This window comes from Anolis carolinensis, chromosome 6 (genome assembly GCF_035594765.1).
Source record: "Anolis carolinensis isolate JA03-04 chromosome 6, rAnoCar3.1.pri, whole genome shotgun sequence".
NCBI lineage: Eukaryota > Metazoa > Chordata > Lepidosauria > Squamata > Dactyloidae > Anolis > Anolis carolinensis.
The window spans coordinates 73993970-74019322 of NC_085846.1; the positions used below are offsets into that span (position 1 = coordinate 73993970).

Consider the following 25353-nt stretch of genomic DNA (forward strand, 5'->3'; position numbering starts at 1 on the left):
AAAAAAAAACCCATCCTCAACAACTTGAAAAAGTTTTTGAGTTATATTTCATTTGGTTAAGAGTTTAAACATGCATTATGCCATTTTGAGGCACAACTTTTTAAAAAACAGCAAAATTTCATTTTGACTTCTGTGGCTCTAAGGGTCCAAATACATGGTGTTTCAAAACAATTGACATATTCCTGCTAATAATTAAGATCATCAGGTAGATACTTTTTAAAGCAGTACATTAGTATTTGTTTACGTGTTAGGCAGATATGGCAGCATTCTTTAGACATTAACAGAGGAGTTACTTTTACTGTTCAGTTTCATAACTGAATTTCATAGTTTCCTGTAGTCATGATTTCTGGATTCTTTTATTTAGGTACATTATTTACAATATGATGCCATACAAACTCCTTCAACTTTAGCACAATTGGGATAAAAATCTCCATTGTACAATCTGCTGGGCTCCAAGATGTATATTACAAATTAAAAATCAACAAGCCTCTGCCAAAATGTGTGTAACTTGACTACATGCTGGTGGGAAGCCTCTGCTGTTTTTGGGAAGGACGAATTCCTGTTGTTCTGTATTCTTCCCTTTGCTTCAAGTATTCAGACTCACATTCTTTATAAAATGCTGGATCAGTATAGCTGGAAGAGAGACAAAATGTGGCAATTAGATTCGACAGTGTACAGATCCAACAACATTTAATCCTGGACTATTCACAGACTGGTTAATGATGATGCATGGAAACTACTAGCACCATAACCATCTTTGATTTGTAGTGCATCTGGATAATATCTGTTCCTTTCGAAGAACACCCAATCGCTAAAAGCCTCTCTTGCATAGAAGTTTGAAGAAACATCTCACATTTCAACAGTCAGGCATCACGATTCCATGCATCCTCCCCTCCCCCTCCTAACCACATAGATAGAAGAATATAGAATAATATAGCAACCTTTACTGTGGTGCATATTTTTCAGATATTGTTTAGAATAGACAGCTGTGTTTAGTTATTATTACTGTACTTACTAGCCAGTAAGACATTCTTTCAGTGCAGCATTTTCCTCTCGACATTTAAACACCATCAGAAAACCTGTGTCCTGACAGCACTTGGTAAAGGCTGGAAAAAAGAGGCAAAGGGGTTATGCTGGAACAGGATGTCAAGACAAAAAAGTCTGTTCAGAGTTGTAATCCCTTGTCTGATAATCTCACACAACATCACTGCAGCAAAACATACTTTTGGATTACTAAACTTTGCTTCTGAAAAATGGTACAGGTGTCCACATAAGAGTCTAAAACCATGTTTTTCTGACAAAAACAACATTACAATACAGAACACACCTTTAGGGGTAAAGAACAGCTAGGTAGGATGGTGAGTAAAATCCTTTAGTAACCAACATTTATTCTCCCCTCCTACTTTCCAATCCTTTGCTTTTTTGTGGATTGTGTTTTCATTTATATGCCTGGGGCAGGGACTGTATTATTAATCTGTTTCAGTCTCTCAGAATGCTTTTTTTTCTTTTGCCAAGGAGCAGTGTAAAAATGCTGTAAATAAATAAACTTAGGAAGACAGTTCTCATGGAATTGAGCTCCCCCAAGAGCTCCCACATTAAGTTCTTCCTGAAGGGTAGAAAGCTTTTCATATTAAAAAGCAAGAAAAATCTTACCTACCATTTTCCCTGATAGCTATATTAGCCTTCCACAATCTGGTGCCCTACAAATTTTGTTGGATTACAAACCCCATAATCTCTAGCTCTGATTGGTTATAGAGGGAACATAGGTGTCCCATTACCTTTCTGAGGAAGCCCAGTTAAATATTGCCCGTTATGACAACAAAGTGTCAGTGAAAATAATCTATTTGATTATGGTGAACATCCGTACTTAGCCATTCTATTTTAAAGTAGAATGATGGAGCAAGGAAAGACAGCGAGGACAGGCGTGCCAGCTCTGCTGTTTCCACTGAGTCATGTGTGGTGACAAATTTCTCCATGTTATATAAAGTCTCCTATGTGGGAACCGGGTAATGGAACCCTACAAACTCAAGGTTTTTAATTGTGTAGTGAGCTGATACAGTTGTGCAAAAAGCTTCCCTGCTGCAGAAATTATCCCCCAAATATTGGGGGAACAGACAATGAAGGGGTGGTGCACGTATGTTCATTCCTTTGCAGGCATACGGCATGGGCCCTGGATCTGGCATGCTTATTCCCCCCATTCAGCGTGAAGCTGGGAACAGAATGGCCACAGCAACCAAAGTGAGGAATTCTGTTTCAGCAAAGGTCTCATGATCACCTAATGAAGAGGTCCAGATTCTGTTCTACTCTGCTGGATTGCAACCCCATCTCAGCTATGTGCCTTTTGACTGTTGATTTGAATACTGTTTAACACTACCCTTTTGTGACATTAAAATATTACAGTCGCTACAACATGCATTCTGAAACTGTCCAAGTCACCAATAAAGTGAGATAGTATTAGTAAAAAATAAAAATAAGCCTTTGCAGCAATGTATTTTCTCACTCAGTGACCCAGTCTGATCCTTCAAGCTTAGCCACTCCTGGCCTGCTGCCTCGAGCTCTTTGTAAGGTCTTTCTCACTTGTTTAGCAACAAGGTTGTAATTAGGATTTTCCCTTCACACTGTGTAACAAATTAACACTGCTCATACTTGGGAGTGATCTTCAATACTACTAAACTATTTATGAAACTATTATTCCGTAACAAATCCAGGAGGTGAAACCCTGCTCCTTTTCAAACTGCTTTCAACAAGTCACCGCCCGTGTGATAACACAGCAAGCCTTTGATTAGCATTCTGCAGTGCTGATGCCGATGGACCACTTCACACATGCCTATCTCCTTTCGTGGATGTAAACTCCCTGTCTGAAAACGAGCTGTGCCTCGGAACATGCAACACAGACATATAAATTTTGTCACAGTTAAGTATTTCTTACCTGCCCTATCACCAATGAGTCTCAGGATCAACAAAAATAATAATCCATAGTCAAGTATGATGGGAACTGAAATTGATCCAAAGGCATTGAGTCCTAGGTGTCTCAATCTGCAACCAAAATGGGGTATTACATAACTGGAATACCTCTGTTTAAAGGCCTCTTTTGGACCTCCCCTACTTTCAATAGTGACACACAGAGAACAGGCTCCTTGGCAGGTCTAAATACCTCAGCAAGTGCACATATGTGCACAAAATGTCTTCATATAGAGGAAAACCAGGCACGTGTATAGCTGCAGCTCAGAGCAGTTCTGTCATCAACAATGCTACTCTTTTATTATTAGGACATTTTTTGAGAATACAGCTCTGGTATTATCATTCTCCTTGCTAACTTGCATTTGTACTCTATTAAAACGAGGGTTGGGAATCATGTGGCCCATGCTTCCCTTGGCTCAATCCAGTAACTCAGCCACCTTCAAATACTTTACTGCCACCCAAAATAATATTGGTCCCAACAACAACAAAAATTGGAGGGGGTATAATGGTTGTGTGAATGGTAGGAAATAGTGTTCTGGAAATTCGTATCCCAGAGCAGCCAAAATGTGTTTGGAGGATCATTTCCAGTTCCAGAAAATGGAAGCAGTACTCTGCAAGGCCAGGGGTGGGAAAAATGCCTTATCAACCTTGTGTTAAAGAATGGCTTTCCTCATCCCCTCCTAGAGTAAGGCTAAAATTAATTTAGAAACTGTTTTGGTCAATTAAAAGGATGATATACTTATCAAGAGTACCTGTTTCTGGTCATTGACTGTAATAAATAAATATATATATCAGAGTACCAGATGACTTTTGTTAGCTCATTTCTTTTAGATCATTTTAATATAAGGGGTTTCCCCTCATCTCTCAAACACTGTTACAACTCAAATGTAAAAACATGTTTAAGCTTTTTGATTATGTCTTTAGTAAGCATTTGTAAACTTATGCAAATTCAAGTACATCTCAATTCAAGATATGACTAGTACAAATCTTATGAATTTCATCAGATTATTTTCAAGTAAAGTGTGTTAAGTAGGACTACAGTCTAAATGAAAGCAGTCTTTTATTTTCTTCATAGACAAATATAAGAAAAAAGTGATTTGTTCACTTTTGGTTTAAAAAATTGGCTTTCTATATTGGGTTATAATGCCTTGCATATCATACATGCCCTACATTCTTTCTTTAAAACTGTGATAGCGACTGATGGACTTGTAGCAATACTATAGAGAAAAAACAAATCCAGTGGTCATGTGGATCATACATACATGGGTTTTTCTCTATTTTATACAAATAAGATGTATATAATTAACTGAATGGGGACTTCTGATGGGATTTCCAAGCTGAACGCTCAACCCAAAGAGCAATTTGGATTTCAGCTGCCCACCAGCACAGGCCTCGGTAAAGCAGTGATGTACTACTGTTTTGCCTTCTCCTTTTGTAATAATTCTTCCTGAAAAGCTGTGAAGTAAAAACCCAAGCACACGGACAAGCAAAATAAAATAAAAGCTGAAGACAACAGGAGGTCCCTCTCACTTGTTAGCTCACCAGCTTCAGTTGGTTAAAGGTGTGATGTCCTAGTGAACAAAGACCGAACGGCTGCAGAGAGCATACATACCCCTGCTTCCGAAGGGCTCTGCTTAAGCTACAGACAGCCAGGGCTGCGCACACAGGAAGCATCATTACAGAGTGATAAAAGTGCTTCCAGCTATAGAGCTTTAATGTTGTTAATGCTAACTCAAAAGGAAAAGAAAAGGGAGGGAAAAGGAGCAGGCTTGAGAATATTACAATCCGTGAACATATAACACTACTTAATTACTTCTGGCTTTTGTATCTACAGCCTTTTTCAATCCCTCTGCTGCTAGGAGAAAAGACTGTAATTTGGACTATTCAATTACAAATGTTTACTAGAGGCTTTCAATGGATATGAAAAATACAGTATCTCTTTTAGCCGATGCTGATCAGGCACGAAGTCTGGCTTTAATTCTTTTTTTAAAATACAGAATATTCAGGAAAAACTTCATTACTAGTTAAAACCCACTTTTGAGGGTTAGGCTCAGAAAGACAGGATGAGCAAAACATTAAAATTAACTTTCAAAATATTAACTCTCAGCCCCCCCCCCCACCCTTAGGTATCCTGATTTACTTATTTCCATGGTGCCAATAAAATAGTTTAAAAGGGTAATGAACTGAGCAAATGAGCGTAACTGCAAGAGGATAGGCTAAAGGCAAGGAATAGTCGCAATGTTTTCACAGGATTTTCCACAAGCGGCCAACTGAGATAATCACTGCAGGGCACTACCCTTTTCACAATCGGGCTGCAGTCTGCTGACATATACTACATGCTGAGTGAAGGGCAGTTGGCCTTTCAAGTCTAGTCTCGCACCGCAAAGAGAAGGAGGACAAGTCCATCCAACAATCCATCATGTTGTGTCATCTTATTCTGAGTCTACTTTTTTGGAGAGAAAAAATCACAAGGCCTGTAATAAAGCAAGGAAACTGTTTTCCTGTTGCTGTTTTTTTTTAATGTTACCATGTCACAGATGTGAAAACATGCAGTTCCCCAAGGGCCGCACTTTTGTGCACCTTCTCCTCCTCCTCATTTATTTATGTAGTGTCATCAATGTATGTGGTGCATTGCTACCTAGTAAAACAACCAAAACCAGAGGGACTGCAAAAGGCACACAATCTAAAATCTATGTGTATATAGATCCACATACAGAGGGGAGGAATGAATAATAAAATATGAAACTGTACAACCCATTTATAAAATAAATTATCCAGATAAAATGCAAAAAATAAAATATAATATTAAGCAAACTGACCAATACATGCAATTAAAATATACAAGATTCAAAACCAATATTAAAGTAAAATTACCAAAGCTTTGGAAATCAAAGTTTTAATTGAGATTTAAAAATAACAACAAATAACAAGAAAAAGACTAGTCTACAAATGTTCAAGGAGGCAATTCCAGCGAGTGAAAAAGGATGAATCTGAGCCCTTTGGTTGGGTTAGAAGTCTAAAATTCCTAGAGTGAAGATTTCAAGCAAGCCAGTAAAAAAAAAAAAAAAAGTGGGGGGAGCTAAAAGTTGGAGTTGAGCTGTATAGGGCTTTGAATGTTAAAACAAATCACTTGTCCTGAATCCTAGAAGGAATGGGTAATCAAAAGGGGAAGTTTATAGCTACAGATTAGAGGCCTGTGAACTTTGCTTCTGATTTTGACAACTGCATTCCTAATTGGTATGCTGGTTAAACAATAGCAACAACAAAAGGACCAGGAAATGAGCAAAGTAAAAAGCTGAAGTGCCTGATTTCACCTTAAGGCCTGTTATGTTCTTCTCATAAGTCTGTCCTTGGACAAATATAACAGATTATTTCAAAGGCCTGCGAGATCACCTGCAGTTGCAGGCCTTGCTACCAGCTGCAGCTGTGATTTCCCATTTTCCACATTATATCATCCATGCAAATGCACACAGGCACAGATGGGACCACATGCATGTTTAAAAGAATTAAAAAAAAAAAAAAGAACCCTGCAAAACACACTACACGGGAGACTATAAGACTTTTACCCATGCCCACCTGCATGGATAATTACCAATTAAAATGCAGCTTCTCAGTCACTGCATTGGTCTCTTTGATGTGACCTCCCTTCTCCCCTTGAACTCCCTTCATCTTTCTTCTTTTGAGGCCCATAATGCCAGGAGCTATCTTCCAGAACATTTACAAGGCAGCATATTTCCTCTTTCCATAGAATTGACCTCTAAAAATAACCCTTTCCTTAATATGTTGTTGAAGGCTTTCATGGCCAGAATCACAGGGTTGTTGTGTGTTTTCCGGGCTGTATGGCCATGTTCCAGAAGCATTTTCTCCTGATGTTTCACCCACATCTATGGCAGGCATCCTCTGAGGAGCCCCGGTGGCGAAGTGCGTTAAAGTGCTGAGCTGCTGAACTTGCAGACCGAAAGGTCCCAGGTTCAAATCCCGGGAGCGGCTTGAGCGCCCGCTGTTACCTCCAGCTCCTGCCAACCTAGCAGTTCGAAAACATGCAAATGTGAGTAGATCAATAGTTACCACTTTGGTGGGAAGGTAATGGCACTCCATGCAGTCATGCTGGCCACATGACCTTGGAGGCGTCTACGGACAACGCCGGCTCTTCGGCTTAGAAATGGAGATGAGCACCAACCCCCAGAGTCAGACATGACTGGACTTAACGTCAGGGGAAATCTTTACCTTTACTATAACAGACATAAAACAAAACATCTAACATCAAACAGAAGCAAAAATTTCCCAGTTCATGCAATGTTTAGAATATATGTACAAATATTATGTCAAGTGTCATGCACATACCTATTAACAGAAAACAGAGTGTATTCTTTCTAACAGAGAGGCAGTATGGTGAAATAGTTTTGAGTGTTAGACTAGATCCAATGAGATTAAGATTTGAATCCGTGTTCAACCTTGGAAATCCACTGGGTGATCTTGGGAAATCACACTCTCTCACAGTCCCAGAGGAAGGCAATGAAATATCCCTTCTCAAGAAATCTTGCCAAGAAAATCCTATTGATAGGTTCACCTTAGGCTCATTATAAATTGGAAATAATTTCAAGGGTCACAGCAACAGCAACAATCATCAAAATGATTTATGACATACAGAAAGAGATGAATGTATAAAAAATTGATCAGTGCATTTTTAAACAGTATCATAAAAGAGTGTTCAATTTATAGACCTGCTCTGATGCAATCCTATTCATAACTTCTATTAACAAAATGCTGCTGATGTGTAAATCTAAACAAATGAGCTGAAACAGATGTGTGCTTTCCACAAACTTATCAAGTGAATAGTTTTCTTGAAAAACTCTTGTTTTATTCAGTAGTTTTGGAAATAGGTTAATTAATTATCATCTTACCTGAAATAATGTAATGACATGCATTCATATAGTAGTTTTGGAGTATGAAAAGAACTTCAAAATATATTCACTCCATAATCCCAACAAGCCTAGAAGGTAGATCACTGGTACGTTAGGACCTTCATCACTTGTTTATTCGTTCAGTCGCTTCCAACTCTTCGTGACCTCATGGACCAGCCCACGCCAGAGCTTCCTGTCCGCCATCACCACCCCCAGCTCCTTCAAGGCCAAGCCAGTCACTTCAAGGATACCATCCATCCATCCCTTGGTCGCCCCCTCTTCCTTTTTCCTTCCATTTTCCTTCACCACTGCACAACCCATATCTTTTGTTTCAGTTACCAGTGCATGTGGAAAAAAAGTCTCTCTAGGAATCTGCTGGGTCTTCCAGATAATTTGATAATGTGATTCCTTCAGAAGTTACCAGTCACCCTGGAAAACTTAGCAAATTTGTAAAGAATATAGAGACTGTGGTATGTTGGGACAGAAGTCTGGTGATTTAATTCATGTTTGCTTGTTTCAGGTAATTGCAGTCTGGCTGGCAATGTATCCTCTGTGGATATATGAGTCTTCCTGTATTGTTGATCTACTTTATTTCCCATCCTTACTTAACCCTGTTAGTTTGTTGCAGTCAAAGTAAGCAGGTTTTTTGACATTTTAAAAGCTATCACATTTCTTATGGATTAAGCTTTAGTTACACACAGCCTTGATATAACATGTATATTTCTAGAACAGATCACATTAGAAAGTCCTTTTCTTTGAAAAGGAAAATCGTAAAACTTAAAATGGAAGCAATGCAGAAAAGAACCAGGAAAATCAATCTGGACACCCACACATTTTGAAGAGCTACTGGCTCCCTGGAATTTTGCAGATAATTAGTACCATGGTTCAGTCATTTTGCCATTTAATTGTACTTTTGACAAACATACATAAAATATCTTATTTTAAGTTTTCAAAATATAATAACCACATCTTCAAATACATTGTTTAAAATAAAATATACACACGGTGTATTCCAATACACTCAATAAATCAATCATTACCTATCACCAAGGTAACACTGATATCTTAGAGGCTGCTCTGTAGTTTATATAAAGGGTTTACAATTTTACTACTTAAGAACTGGTCCTATGGAGGTGTTATCGCACCATTTATATTTTCTTCAACACTTATGATATTGCTATCACACTCTTACATCTACCATGAACCAGAACAAGCTGAAAGTTATATCCCATTTGGACAAAAAGGGGGAAAAATCTCAAAGGTTCATATTGTTTTTGCAATACAATTAAATGGGGGTGGGGAGAAAGCAATACAGTGACCAGGTATTACAAAGCATACTGGCCACTGAAATTGTTCATTTTTCAAGATATGTAGAAGAAATTGAATTATTTTAAATCACTAAAAACAAGTCAGTGATTTTTAAAACAAAGTTGTATTTTACATTTGGTATACCATTTATTATTTATTCTTAAGTTATTTTGTTGAAAATTACATTTTGTGCCAAGAATTGACTTATGGGTGAACTGAATGAAGAAAAATAGGTACAACAAACATGAAAAGATGGTTCTGCATTGTACCGTGGAAGCTATTTGATATTTCTGACACAGTACAAAAGCCAGCTTCTCTGTAGATTGATCATGGTTCAGTTAACATCACTGAATATCTAATACCTCCAACTCAATTAATTCTCACCTGATTAAGATCAGACTGATATTCAAACTAAATCATCTCTCCAGTCAAGTAGAAATCAATATTTCTTATTTTACTTTTAAATTATAGCAACAAATAAAATATACACATCATCAGTGTGCCAGGAGTGGTTTTCCTTGCCTGGGCCACTATGGCATGCATAACAGAGCTGATTAAAGAATTATTACAATTTGAACAAAAACATATAGGAAAAACAAGATTAATCCAAATATGGCGAGATGGAAAATAGTAATTATAGGGCACGGAGATTGACATAGCATAAACTCTTATTCTCTGTATGTGTGCCTCATTTTTGACAGACTTGATCAGCTGCTACATCTCCCTTCAACCGCACAATGTTTATAACCCCATATTAAAGAGTGACCCTTTCTCCCTATAAGAGCTCTACTGTAAATTTCAAAACATCTTCCTTAGTAAGTACTTGTGATGTCTCATGGGCCATGTAGTCCCGTTCCTAGTACTATTGTGGCAGACGAAGAGGAAAACTTTGGTTTCCCACCGATTCAGCCAGAATCAGAGCCCCTGCACCTGCAGGATGTTTGCCCTCAAGAAGTCAGCCAAACAAGCCTTGGGCAGAATTCTCCCCCGTTTTCTCGTAAGGACAATTATAATAAAGATAGAGGCGCTAGGGAGGCGAAGCGCCGAAGCGCCAGAATCGCTGCCAGACAATTAGCTGATTAAGTTGCTTCCCTTGGGAAATTCTAAGGAGTCATGCATCTGGACACAGTTTGGGTTTCACTTTTAGTTCTCCAGGGAAAGTGTTTTTCTGGCGGGAAACGAGACCCTATTTAGGTGTTTTCCCGCAAAGGAAACTTTGCGGAGTCAATTCGTCAGCTTGAGGAGTGAGAACGTGTGTGGACTACGCAACTCCAGTTCCTTGTTTCCAGGACCAAGTTCCATGCCTGCCTTGTTCCCCGGACCTCGCCACGGACCTTGTTTTTGCTCTTGTTGCCTTGTTTCAAGTCTTGTTCTAGCCAAGTATCAAGTTTGCTTTCCAGTCTAATTGCCAAGTTTCTATGGACTAAAGGACCTTGTCTTCTCCCCACACTTTGCTTGGCAAAGTGTGTGTTTCGGTTATTGGATTATAACTTTGGACTCTAATATCACATATTGGACATTATTTTCCTGGACTATATTTGACCTTTCCTGAAAGGTCTACTTCTGAACTATATTCTTCACCTGTTTTTATTGACTTTATATATTCCTTTAATAAAGATATTAGATAGAATCTGGCCTCTGCGCATGGTTATTGGTGCTCTGTAGCCTGGGTCCTGACAGTACTTGACTTGAAATGCAGGATGTAGATAAACAAAATAACATTAGAAGATTGCATTTGAATAAATTTTGCCAAGAAAACCTCATGATAAGGTGGCTCTTGAGTCACAATGAATTCGAAGCAAAGGCACACAATGATAATTCCAGTTTTGCTGCACCATTAGTGCTTCTGACCAGCAGCAAATAAGACTGTAGACAAAGTAAGATGACTCTGAAATTAGAAATGGATTCCAGGTTCTAGTTTTTCTTCTACTCTGTCTCCAGTTCTATTACTTGGCCGATCTCTGATCTATAGCTTGGTTCCTGAATGTTCACAAAAACATTTTCTCCCTCTTCAATATTGGCATACTCTTTGATTATTCAAAAATCAACACTGAGACACAAATCATCCTACTGTGCTAATGTCCTCACTATGAACTGTTCTGAAAAGAAGAATTTATCAAGTTGTCTGAAAACAACACTTTGGCTAATGGCTATCCCAAAAATCTACCTTGGACAAAAAATAAATAGTTGTTAACTACATAAGAGATAACCCCCACCCCCACCCTGAAAGGAAATCCAATTTGGAAAGTGTGTGGTTGAGTGTGTTTTTAATGTAGAGCTTGGAACAAATTACTCTTTCTGCAATATACAGAATCCCAACACAGCATAACTATGGCTACACTACCTTGGGGATTCTCTCTATGTGGTTCCCATATGCAGGTTTTATGATGTCATCATGCAATCCCAGAGCAAACTCCACACCAGAAAGCACACTGTCATCCTAAAGGTAGCATAGGTGTAGCACAGGATGAGCCACAGTAGGTCTTCCACATTCACTAGAGTTAGAGGTGAAGGGCCCACGTAAAAGTGAAAAAAAAAACATAAATAAAAAAAATTAATCTGAGAGATTGCCTCTCTAAATCCTGTGTTTGTCATTGCAGTCTGAGAAAGTGTGGCTTGCTCAAAGTCACCCAGTGGGTTTTCATGGGCAAGTAGGGATTCAAACCCTAATCTGTAGCGTAGTAGTCCAACACTCAAAACACTACAACACACTACATTTCAAACTGTTTCAAAAATGGTTTAAATTAATTTTATTTGTACACCACATTGAGATCTGCGTGGATACAGGGTGGATACAAATATTTAAACAAATATAAAATAGAATTAAGTGGCTAATGCACTTGATTTGTTCTCATTTTCTCATACCTCATTAACACCTATGCTAATAGATATGTGCACAATAATTGTTTCCTTGAGTCATCAATGTTTTAAATTTTGGAAATTTGAGACATTTATTACACCGAAGGTGATTAAAGGGCTGTTCAAAAATTAAAAATACCTTAAATTGTGCACAGCGGTACTTTAAATCAATAGTTACGTAGCATCAAAATAATTCATATCTTTGCAAAAGCTGGTACGGTACAATGGCTGCTAGTAAGAGCTAGCCCTGCATTTAAACTTTGCCTCAGCTAAGAATCCCTATAGATACTATCTCAAATCTTCCTTAAACAGGGCACCACCATCTTCTGCCTTTAGCCCTACAATGTATTTAGAGAGTGAAAGAACATATCCCCTTCCCTTGCACCCGCTTTTTTAGTAGGCTAAACAGATCCACTGGGGTCATCACTCATAATAAATACTCATTTTATAGACTCTTCCTTCCTCACATCCCAACACCTGTAAAAACGAAGCAGGCTTTGTCAAGAAGCAGGTCTGAATTATGTGACAAATACGGACCTTTTCAGCCTATTACGCTGGCCTCTTGCAGAAAGAACTGAAACCTCTGAGAGCATCATATACATTTCAAATTGGTTTCCCAACTTCACTTTAAGAATTCTTGACATCAAGCATCTCAGCACCAGACTCCAGAAGAGGCAGAACGGGAGCACATACAACATTTCCCTACAGCTATCACCCATCAGTGCATATTGGTATATTAACCTATGTTGAACTCAAACACAGCAATGTAGCCTCACTCTCAGTTTTCCCATATCCTGTAGGTATAACTGTCCCACTTGGAAAAGATCAGCAGGACAACAGCAGGTGTGATACAGATTCTAAAATGCAGACAGTTTATTGCAATGAGACTTCTAGTTTCATTCCAATCTAGTCTGCAAAAAGTGGGGGGAAATCAGATTTCAAACAGCCCACTGTCAGCACACCAGGCAAAAAAACCCTAGGCACACTTCATGGTGAACAAAGCCCTTTTCACCACAAGATGGGGATAAAGCAGATTATATTTAACCAATGTCTTTAGATTAGAATCTATATTGATCCTTTGGGACTCCACATCCATGTCAATACTAAGAGTGGGAAAGGTAGATAGATGTTTTAATGCATTTGTGGCCTGCAAGAATATTAATGAAAATATATCACATCTTTCATTGTCCATCTTCTGAAGGAAAAAGAGTCCCCTTTTTCTTGTTCTAAGTGGAAACAATGAAATAGCCATATATTTGAAAAACTTGCATAAACTTTTTTGTGAATAAGAAACATGTGTAAAAAGGTATATATCAGGAAAATGTGTACCAAATGGCACACATATTTGTCTACAGAAATATTTTTTAAAGCCTCACAACCTTTGACACTTTTGGGATTCTAAGAGACGCAAAAGAATGAAACCGACCAATTTTCAAATCCCTAGTCAGCACCATCGCTCTGGTCTGATACTCTCATGAGAGAACAGCTCCCTTCAAAGCAAAATGTGGACGATAGCTCCCAATTTTTCCATTTAGCTGAAACAGAAGTATCTCACTGAGCCCACACTTAATGGGGCTCCTGGGAATTTAATAAGACAGACGTCTTCAAGTATGTCATGAGCTTTGTGCACAAATAGGAATCACATACAAGATGTGTGATTCTTGATCTGTGCACCTCAGTTTACAAAAAAGCAGCAGGAAGTATAAGGCACACCTTTGACCAATTTAAAAAGTAAACATGTTTGCAAAACCACAACCTTATCAAGTTTCTGTAAAAGTAGCCCAAATGTACAAAGTTATTGTGCCTCCCTAAACAGGCCTTTGAGTTTGCGTATTTACTGAATGGCATTTGGACTCCTTTGTGCCAGGTGTTGGTCTCTGAGCCACAACAAACCAGGAAATGTGCTTCCTTCTTGTTAAGCCTGGTTTATGTTAAAGTTGTCAACAACTCTCAAATGAACTTTATCCCCTCATTTAATAGCCAAGCAAGAGCAATAAGAGAAATACTACCACAAGATAAATGACTGGCAAATGAGGTTAATTGTGAAAGTCAACATCCATACTGCAAGATATTTCAGGGAGAGGAGAGTGTGTACACAGCCTAGAAAAAGAGAAAGATTTGAATGAGGATAGGTTTGCATGTGACAAGGAAAGGTCAACAATGTGTTAGTAAATAATTGTGCATTCCAATTCCCAGCAATGAAAAGCTAACATGCATGTTCCCACTATGGAAAATACTAGGGTTCACTATGTCAAACAGGTGGTGCTGGAAGCACATGCATACTTTTGTGAAGAAAATTATACAGTTTCCATTTTGCACAATACTGAGAAGCAAGAGATGTGACTGCATTTATGCACATGTCGTTAGAATTTCTTGGAAGGTGCCATATGAGGGGGCTTCAAAACCAAAACAAGAGGTACCAGAGAAAAGCAGAGTTGGGACTCAAGCACGTCAAATACAATAAAAAATAAACAAATAATAAAATAAAATTATGCAGGTCAAGAATCTCTTATCCAAAATGCTTGGAACCAGGAGTGTTTTGGTTTTTGTTCGTATTTTGGAAAATTTGCATTTACACAATATACATATCTCTACACAATACACAACACAAGAAGCATTATGCATACTGTATTTGAGAGGCTAGAAAAAGACACAAGCAGGAGAGAGACATATAATGGAACCTCTAACAAATTGGCTCTGTAGTTTCAATCCTTGGGCTTCTACTTTGCCCACATTTTACTTCCAAGATCCTTGTATCTGATAACTTCAAGGTGATAACTATATGGGATAAATGAATATGTTGATCAGTGGGTACTGTGTAGAAATATGTGACCAAGTTTCCTTGTTTACTATTAAATTATAATAGCCAAATAGAGATGCAAGGTTTTTTTTTTTAAAAGAGCAGTAACAATTGTAGAAGAAATCAGTTAACAGCCTTATGCTGGTTCCATGCACAGTACACAACAACACCCGAGTTCCAAATAAAGCAACATCTCTTCTTGAATTCTCAACTTCCCAATACCCGTCACATAGTTTATCAATTCCTAATCATTCTAACTCTAATTTCTAATTAACTGCATCTGTTTTACAGATAAACCTCTAAGTTATATCCCTTCCATAATAGGCCCACGACATAACATTCCAACGGCTAATATTTGTTGGTTGGTTATCTCAGTCTTGCTCAGATGCATGCTTCACAATATCTAACACAAAATTGTTTTAAGCATTATAAAAACAGGAGATTAGACCAAAATTGAGATAGTTTAGCATATGTTCCATTGAGACCAATGGAACCATTCATACATGACATTTATTCCTTCTCAGTTCCACTGAAGTAAAACTAACAGTCTGCATCAAGACCAATATATGTATTGAAGTTCCTTCCTAAAACATAAATTCACAGTGTTACCTGAAAGGAATTAATTTGGGGCCTTCTGGCCAAAGCACATCCTAGAATTACTCTAGAGATCCTAAAACTAACAATGTGCTGGAGCAGGCTAATTGCTGTGTCCATGTGCATGCATTTTAAAGACATATGCTTCGAACTGGTTTTGATGTTTTTATTGTTTAATTTCATTTTAACATTTGATTTGTTATGGATTTTAACTATTTTTGGTTGTTGTTGTTGTAAACTGCTTTGAATTCCAAACTGGGGTAAAGGCACGAAATAAATAAATATAATCATAATCTTAAATTAAATCTTTGGTCAAATGCACCCACGGTTCTTCCAGCTCTGAAATACGTAATTTCCATAAGAGATACATTGGACTCAACGGGAGAAAAATAAACTATTTTTAGTGTGAAAGCAACTTTAGGGCAGTGTTAATACTTTATACTAGATATAAATATTTACACACATGTAAAGGGAATATAGTTTATTTATATAGTTCTGACCTTCTGGGTAAAAAAATATGTATATACACACAGAGTGCTAATCACATTAGTAAAAAGAAAAAGGGAAGGAAGGCTGATTGATCCCTTTAGCATAAAACACGCAGTTGTTGTGAAGTAGGTACTGTAGAAATAACCTCCTTTATTTTCTTATTGTCAGCATTCATTAACAATATTTTGTCATGTGCAACTACTATAGCCAAATGTCACTGTTATATTATTTTTAAAGCACCAAAATGACATATGGTATTTGTAGATATTTCTATTCTCACTTTGATGTGCAATATTAATTGCTCTGAAACAAAACCAAGTAAAGTGCTCAAACAAGGAGCAACAAGAAAGTGATGTAAACAAATGATCATGCTGGGGGAACAGTGTTGAAGAATCAGCAGATGCAACCTCCATATTCCAGGTTCTTATAGGTCCAATTACTCACTAGTGCTTTTCCTGAGCAGAAAAACTGAAAACAGTCCACACACCTCACTGGCAGAAAGTATATAGAGAATGTATAAAAATATTGCAGAATGTATTTGTGCCAACCTTGGCCAAATGGTGGAATAAGATTAAGAAAAAATGGAAGAGAAATCAAGATCTAGAAAGCAGAAGACACCAGAAACAGACAATTTATTTTTAATGTGATTCTGAGAAGAAAATGTCAAAATAGAATCAGAATCAAAATCCGAAGGAAGGAAAAATCTTTAGCATGATCATATAAAGAAAATGCCAAGGTGATATGATGCAGAGGGAGAGAGTAGAAAATGTGGAAATATCAAGCTGTGAGCAGCTGAGATAAGACCTGTGGGGCAAGAGCAAAAACTGCTGAATCCTTTGGCAGAAGTAGCTCTCTGACTTTTCCCACAAGAGATTTAAGAAGGTATGGGGTGACAAGACAGACATTTCTAACACCAGTCCAGATCACCAAATACCCTGGAGCCCCCAGTGGGGCAGTGGATTAAACCCTTGTGCTGGTAGGAATGATGACTTGAAGGGTGGGTTGCTGATCTGAAGGTTGCTGGTTCAAATCCAACCCGGAGACAGTGCGGATGAGCTCCCTCTTTCAGCTCCAGCTCCATGCAGGGGCATGAGAGAAGCCTTCCACAAGGACGGTAAAAACATCAAAACACTTGGGCATCCGTTGGGCAACGTCCTTGCAGATGGCCAATTCTCTCATACCAGAAGCAACTTGCAGTTTCTCAAGTCACTCCTAACGCAAAAAACAACAACAAAACAAAAAAAAACCCCAAAAAAAACAACAACCCCAAAACAACAAATACCCTAAGGAGGATCTAGAGAATTCATCAGAGGGATTTCCCCACTAAGAAATCTCCCAGATATCACTACTGGTAAACCATGCTTTTATCATCTCTCTCTTTCACAAAATTGGGCTGTTTAAAATAAAAAAAAACCTCCTCTCAAGTAATTTGCAGTGTCATCATCATATCTGATCATTAAACTTCAATAGACTCAGTTGATTGATTCTCTGTGTCTCCCATCTTAACACATGAAATGAAGTGTACAGGAAGACTAAAGCTCTCTACCCCCATGTAGTGTTCTTATATATCCTTGTTAACTGATACGATTCAGTGTTTTATCACACTTGTTTTAATCTGTAAGTCACAGTGAGTCCCAGTTTTGGGGACTCCATGATAAGTTCATCTTCAGTCCCCATAACTTAGAAAAATTATTTGAAGGCACACAACAACGAACTCTGAAATATTTCCACATAACAATTGAATTGAGTTCATAGATTACACTTTGGGAACCTATGCTGGATAATAACGACCACAACAAGAAATGCAAATGCCCACATTAGGCACATGATCAGAGATAAGGAACTTGTTGCTCTACAAGTGCTTCTGAACTTCAGATTCCCAAACAACATGGTTAAAATCCTATGATAACCATAATTCTGCCTAACATCATTTGTAGGCCCACAGTTTGTCAGCCTTGTTACAGAAGTGTCATTGGTGAGAAAAATAAGAAAACCAAATGAAGATACATAGAATTGTCTTCCTTATGCATCAGCTTCCCAAACTCTAGGGCCAATCTTATGACTGTTTATTAAACTATTATTTTGAATTGAATTGGACTTACTTATACTGTATAGGTAAACAGGCATGGGATCAGGCTTCGTGTATTTTATGGCATCAATGAATATTCCTATCCCTAAACCTAGAAACATCACCAGACTGCTCACATATCATCAAAATAGTTAATGATGAAGATATATTTAATTAGCAAGCTGCTGTTTAAGCCTCAGGAGTTGGTTGTATCAAGAGTTCTTGCTGGGGATATTAATGCAAATATATTCAGGGAATGTGTCAGGATTAAACACCACTTGGTTAATGGCAGTGTTTTAACTTGATGGCTTAACTACCTACATTATGATGATTAAGATCGTATGGCATATTGACCTCAAATTACAGAAAGCTGAGTCTCAGTTAAAGCTCAATTGTTTAAAGAACCAAAATGAAAGGACAATTGTGGAAATATAAGTAACAATGTTATAATGCATGCCTTTTTTGGACATTAAATCACTATTCTGGATATAATAAGAGATGCGCAAACAAAACTTTATTGACGGTATTATAAAATTTAAGGCAAAACTGGTAAGAATACAACAACCTGGCTGAAATTGATATTCATTAGGATACTCCTTTATATGAATAAGAACCATTTGGACTTGGTAGTCTTTATAAGAGCCCCAGCTGGTAATGGTTGAAGGCTAATGCCTTACCCCATTCTGTTCAATTTTCTGTCCTAATTAGTCATCTAAATCTATAGCTGTGAGCACCAAGTGTCTGTGCTCAAAAGAAACTAATTAATGCTAGCAAATTAGATCAAGTCCAAAGATCCAACAGCCAAACTCTTAAACGCTCCTTGTTAATAGGAAGTGTAGCTGTCAATAACTGCTGTTGGTGGCTATAATGAGGCCCTTTTCTTTCACTGAAAGTGATTTCATGTCTCTTTGTCCTCACAAAAGCTGTTCCATCCCCCCCCCCCCTTTTAAAGCACACACACACACATATATATTGTGGCAGTAGTGACCCATTTCTTGTGATCAGCTGGACTGAAACAACGTAAGACTGAAACCACATATGATGTGTCTCTTCAATTCCTACATGAGATTCCAGGCAAGTTTCCTTGGAAGTACTAAAGCTGGCTTGCAAACATTGAGATTTTTTTCATTGCTGAATACAAACATCTAAATGAACTATGATGGAATATAACTACAGAACACACCACCCACAGTAAAAAGAAATAAATGGCCACAAACCTTTCATCTCTCAATTGTATTTTTATCCATGTTCTCTGGAAAACTTCCCATATTACAATATAGAAGAACGCACAAGGCTAGTTTGCTAGGTAAATATTGCAAAAACTGATCCCAGAATTAAGAAACCATTGATTAAAAAACATTCCAGGCAGATCTTAACCCAACTGCTAGTACTAACTAGAGTAGACTCATCAAATTAATGGGATCTGCATGTGTGTTGGCATTATTTGGCAACTGATTTAATGGGACTACAATAATCACTAACATATGGCCTTAGACAATAGTACAAAATGCAAATGGTATTATACTAAGCTTTTATCATATATACACCTGGATATTGTTGAAACAAGTCCAGATTTATTTTGCTGTAAAAGTTTTATCAATACTATGACTTGGACTTTTTATCAACAGGAGATAATATAGGAAGGGCTTTGTCCAGTTTTGATAGATAAGTTCCATTTTGATTCATTTAATTATGTAGATAGATTGACTGTAGAAGTTAGGACAATCATTTACATTAAATCTGTTTCTATCTTAGCTGATTATAGTTGCCAGAGGAGGTCTGGTCAACTGTATGGTGGAGACTAAATGCTTTCTTTAAAGAGTTTCAATATCCCTCAAAGAAACAGATGTAAGACCTCTGTCGGAACAATATTCAATGGACCTCACTAGCCTGAATAACTATGAACCTATTTCTAATTTTCCTTTCTAAACCAATTCTAGAGAGAAAGGTGGCAGCAAGCTTCTTAATCTTTCTGTTCCAATATGGATGTAGGCCTTGTTTTAGGACAGGAACAGACTTAATGGATGACCTACATAGAGAGAATGCATACCTGCTGTTTCTGTGGGACCTTTTATCAGCATTTGATACCATCAATCAGGGGTATCCCTCTGGGCTATTTGATTGCTATGGGACTTGGGGCATTTTGTGATAGTTCTATTCCTATTTCACTGAACATGCAAGGTGGTGCTGGGAGACATGTTCAATCAAATGGCCTTTAGCTTGCAATATTTTTGAGGACTCAATGCCTCTCTATTGTTTTTTAACATTTATATAGGTTCTTGGGTTTTGTCCCATCATTATGCTGATTGGTGGTGTTCACTTTTCTTTTGCAATAGATGGTAAGATTGATATTTCTCCTGGATCCTAGAAGGCTATATGGGTCCTGACTGTTACGATAAGGATAGCTTCCCCCTTTCTGGGGAAGGAGTATTTGGGAATATAGTCAAGAAGATAAAACAAACACAGGGGGAGGGGGTGTATGCTCATGTCTGACACATGGTTTACTACAATACCCAAATGCAGCAGGTGTGGACAGAGCAAGCAGGGACACTATGGTATATACTTGGCTCTTTTCAGTTTATATAGTTAAGCAATGAGGAATGAGGGATATAAGCAAAGGAAATTACCACTTTTTCCAAGTCTTGACATGAATAAATACTTCCTGCAACCTGCCAATTTTCAGCCTGTAACAGAAGACTCAGTTTTTACTATATACTTATGTCACTGAGTAGCTATCTCTCAATTTATATCTTACCTTTTCCTCTTTTCCTCCCTTAAAAAGAATTAGAACAAAACAAGATAAAGTAAACTGATGTTCAGCTTTCATTCAGAGACCCAGACAGTCAAACCCAACTTGTAAATTAGGAAATCTATAGTACAAGGAAATTTATCACATGGATTGGCTTTAGTTTTAAATTTCTTCCTCCAAACTGGATTCATTTTAAAAAAAAATCTATATCTATCTACCTACAAAAAACCGATTCATAAGAATCAATCTTAACCTCTTAACACTGTCTGTGTTCATGCCAAACTATGTGTTGTGTACTTTAAAACTCCAAACATTTGATCCAAGTCATTATCACTGTTGAAGTCTCTGATGAACACTGCATGAAATTTAGAAGACCTGGTACTTTTTTAATTAGGAAAGAAGAAAAATGATGGCCATAAACCAATCTCGGCATGATGCTGCTAAGTATTTCACACATTTCCTTATCTACCATTTCTGATGAAAAGACATAAGACATTTATGAAGTGCTACTTCAGGTGTCCCTGGGCATTTCAATAGGCAGTGCCAACATTTGTCCAAGCTTCAGGATTGCTTTCTTTTTGCAGGTATTGATGTGTCAGGTGCAAGGGTCATGCTCTGGTGCAGGTGGCCCCTAAAGGGACAGATTTGATCCCAGATACAGGACTGTTGATTAAGTGTGCATTACTGAAACTATGGTTGACATTGGCCTTACTCTACTATGGGGAAGCCTGAAGTGGTGTTTCATCCCATCATCTTTACTAAGTATCAATGCAGTCCCTGGGGAGAGGAACAATGGTGGCATTTTGAAATGGCCTTTGCCAGAACTCTTACCTAATTCTAGCTATAAAGCTCTACCCAGCATTTGTATTTACATGATGCTATTCAGTCATACAATTACATCTGCAACTATCACAAAAACATAATAAAAATATAATACTGGACTTGCAATCATTTGATAAATGAAGACCTAATAAAAATTTACGGATATCCTTTTGTATCCCTATTCCACCACTGTTCTCATCACCCAAGCACTGTAATATCTGATTCCTGATGACAACATTTGAATTGTAAGTATAAAATAATTTACAATTTTAGAGACACTGTTCCAATATCTCTTAAGAGTATAACTTGATAATATGAACAGCACTGATTTAGAACTGGTGTTCCAAGTTAAGACATCTACATGTGATATTCCCCACTCAACTACATATCTTAATTTGTGATTGATCACAGGAAAAATGATCATAGGCTTACATTATTGAACGTGGTATCTATTGAAAAAATCTTGTTGTGGAAAAATACAATTTGTTGAACTGAACAGATCTATCTGTCCCTAAATGTCTAATATGACCTGTAAAGAAGTTCAGTATTTGGAGCAATCTACAACTATGCTAGGAAAAATCAGGCAATGATGACTTAAAAATTGCCTTTCAGATTGTCCTCTTTAGATCAAGGGTTGGGAAAGTGTGGCATCAAGCCTCTTACAGATATCTCCAGGATATGATCCCTAAAATTATTATTATTATTATTATTATTATTATTATTATTATTATTATTATTATTTACTTTATTTAAATCCCATCTTTCTGTCCATGGGGACTCAAGGCAGCTAATAATTCCACACTTAAATAAAATTCAACAATGTTTCAGGCAATAATTCATTCCTAAATACCCTCCAAATGGTCAAAGCTTCAGAGAAATACACGTACCGGTATTTTGCTCCCAATCACAATTGAAATCCCCCAAAGACACAAGAACCTGAAGTGAAAAAATGAAACCTAAACAGAAAGATGGATATATGTATGTAAAAATACAACGTTTGCCATGATGCAGCTATCCAACCATTTTAGATATTCCATGTTGGATTTCAATGTGCTCATTACCCAATGATCTCTCCTTTCAGTTATTTTCCCAACAAAACATCCTTAGATAAGTCCTGCAAATTAAACTGAGCCTCTCCCTATTACAACTTGCACACACAAGTCAACAAAACTTATAATTTTTCTTATTTTTTTCCTAACAGACCACCTATACAATCATTTTTCTCTAATCAAGCTTTCATAGTCATTTGCATTGATCTTCCTGTTCTCACCTTCAAAAGCAGAAATACAAAGCAGGTCAGCATTCAAATATCCTTTATATATCGGTCACAAAATTTGCCCTAGCAATGGTAATAAAGAAAGAAATTAGCATGCTATTCTAACCAATCCAAGCCATTAAAAATGACACTGAATAAAACTGCTTTATTATTTCCAGAAGGTACCCTTATTTTAACTCTGAGAAGGTTTGGGAGAAATAATTTTGAGAAAGATTTGGTATATAGGTGATATATCCAAGACAATGTTTATTCTTGAATTTCAAAAACATAGTGGAATGGAAGCTGGTATTCAGGTATGTTAGGCCGAAACCAATTAGGACTTCATAAGTAACATCTTGAACAGAGTTTGGAGGGCACTAGAAGTCAGGGCAGATACAGTTGTAATACACTGGCAGAAATCACTAGTTGATGCATCCAACTAGACAACCCTACATAAAACACAATTCAAAATGAAGTCTAAACATTATAAAGGAAGAGCAGGTAACTAGGTCTCAACTACACTTATTAGACCTAACTAGATGGAACTTGCATAGTTTTCATTGACTTGCAACTAACAACTGGATTAAGCCATAGGTCTCAATTTATTATAAGGCACCATCAATTTCTCATCAGGTTTTAAAACATGACTAAACATTCTTGTAGTTTGTGTTGTAATCTGGGCATTCAGGCTTCAGTGACGATGAGCACAGGAGAAGTGAAACAGTTCGTGCAAACATGTAACTGTTGAGTACTCAAGGGATCATCTCTGTCACAGCAAACTCAACAGAATTTGAAAAAGCTCTAACAACAAAATGTTCACCTTTCAGACAAATCAAAAGATTTTAAACATAATTAAATAATAAATCTAACTATAGGACAGATTCAATAAGCATCATTGGTTTATCATATTAACATCTGACCTATTGTAAGAGAAAATAGAAGGTGTATTTGCAGCAGACCAGTCAGATCAATAGATATATATGAAAAGGTACTTCTGCTTGTTTTTTGTTTTATTCGCACCTAAACAATATGATTACAACACATATGCAGAAGTGTAAACTTGAATACTGTGGATTTACAATGCCTCACAATTACCTGAACACCTATATTCAATATTCTATAGCTTTCCTAACAGATTTCAGTGCAGTTGAGAATAATAATTGATGTTTGCATCACGGGGCAAAATCAGTGTGAAACACAGTAGAACATACATCAAAGGGCAATTCCTATTATATGAAATCAGTATTGATATAACAGCTTGGGTCTTGCTGTTCCTTCATTCACACAATGTGAGTAAAATGCCTATTTCTCTAATGTATCCCTTTTTGGCAGTCTTAATCTTTTAAAAAAATGGTTACACTGTTGCTGAGGTTTGTTTTCACCCACAATTAAAACCTCAAAATATCACTTTAAGCACTTTCCAAAAGAAAGCTTTCATGCAAGGTTTAGGACTAGTGATATTTTAGCAAATGTTAGCTCTTTCATTGTGAATGAATGAGCACCATCTTATATGGACTGAGTGTGACCACATTCCTATCTGGGTTCCGATTCTATTCTTATTTCTAGAAAAGAGATCAATATCTACAGATAAAATTTGGTGACAATTTGTATAAACATGAACTGATTGTTTGGCTGGTTGCTGCTCTAGTAATATGAATTTATGTACTAAAAATGTGATCTTTTCCTAAGATTTCTTTACATGCTATTCTTTCTGGAAAAGACTGCTGTCCTCTTCTTCACAAACTTTGAAGATGGAGTTACAAAGACTCCATAATACAATTTGTTATGTTTCTATTTTGCCTTTCTGCAAAGAACTTCTAAGAAGCATTTAACCTAACTTCATTTAAAAAAAATAAAAATAATAATAACTTTATTTATAGACCGCCCTATCTCCCCGAAGGGACTCAGGGTTGTTCCCAACAACATGGCAACTATTCAATACCAAAAAAAAAAAAACTATACAAACAGTATATGTCAGGACAAGGCACATTAGACAATATAAACAACCAGACTATAAATTAATAAATGAAATGATGACAAATAAAATAAAAAATAAAAATAATAAAAATAAAATAAAAACATCATAAAATACAGAAACCCTGATAAAACACACTAATATAATATATATATATATATATAAAACCGAATAATCAGATTAGGTTCAGTAGTCCAAGGGCCAGGGGTATGAAAATGGACCTAATCAGCTATAAAAGGACTGGGCAAGGGGTAATGCAAACAGTGTATCACAGAGCTTGGGAAGTGGGTGCAGTACAGAACAGAGTACTATCTGGCGACCTAGGGAGTGGGCCTAGGGACTAATCCTTCTTGAAACCTTGCTGCAACATCCAGGAAGATTGATGTTATAACTTTATAAGGTATTATGGTATATAACATTCCCCTTAATTATATCTTCAGCGTACTAACAGTTTTAAGAATTCTGTCATAATGATTATCGAGCAACTTTCCTTCTAATAATCACTCATATATAACATTTAACGATAATTTAAACCTAAGTGAAAAATAAACCTGTTACTGGTTAGGAAT

The 25353-nt window shown here is 37.1% G+C and overlaps 1 protein-coding gene across 2 annotated transcripts in view; it reads right to left on the bottom strand.

Moving 5' to 3' along the window:
• Nucleotides 1-24: 24 nt before the first annotated feature.
• The window catches only part of cmc1 (C-X9-C motif containing 1), a 35202-nt gene continuing 9873 nt past the window's right edge, over nucleotides 25-25353 (bottom strand). For both annotated transcript variants that reach the window (XM_008121542.2, XM_008121546.3), the window contains exons 3-4: nucleotides 1016-1106; nucleotides 25-633 (exon numbers count right to left, since the gene is read on the bottom strand). In XM_008121542.2, coding sequence (XP_008119749.1) covers nucleotides 513-633; nucleotides 1016-1106 — 212 coding nt within the window. In that variant the 3' untranslated portion in view covers nucleotides 25-512. The remainder of the gene's footprint in view (nucleotides 634-1015; nucleotides 1107-25353) is intronic.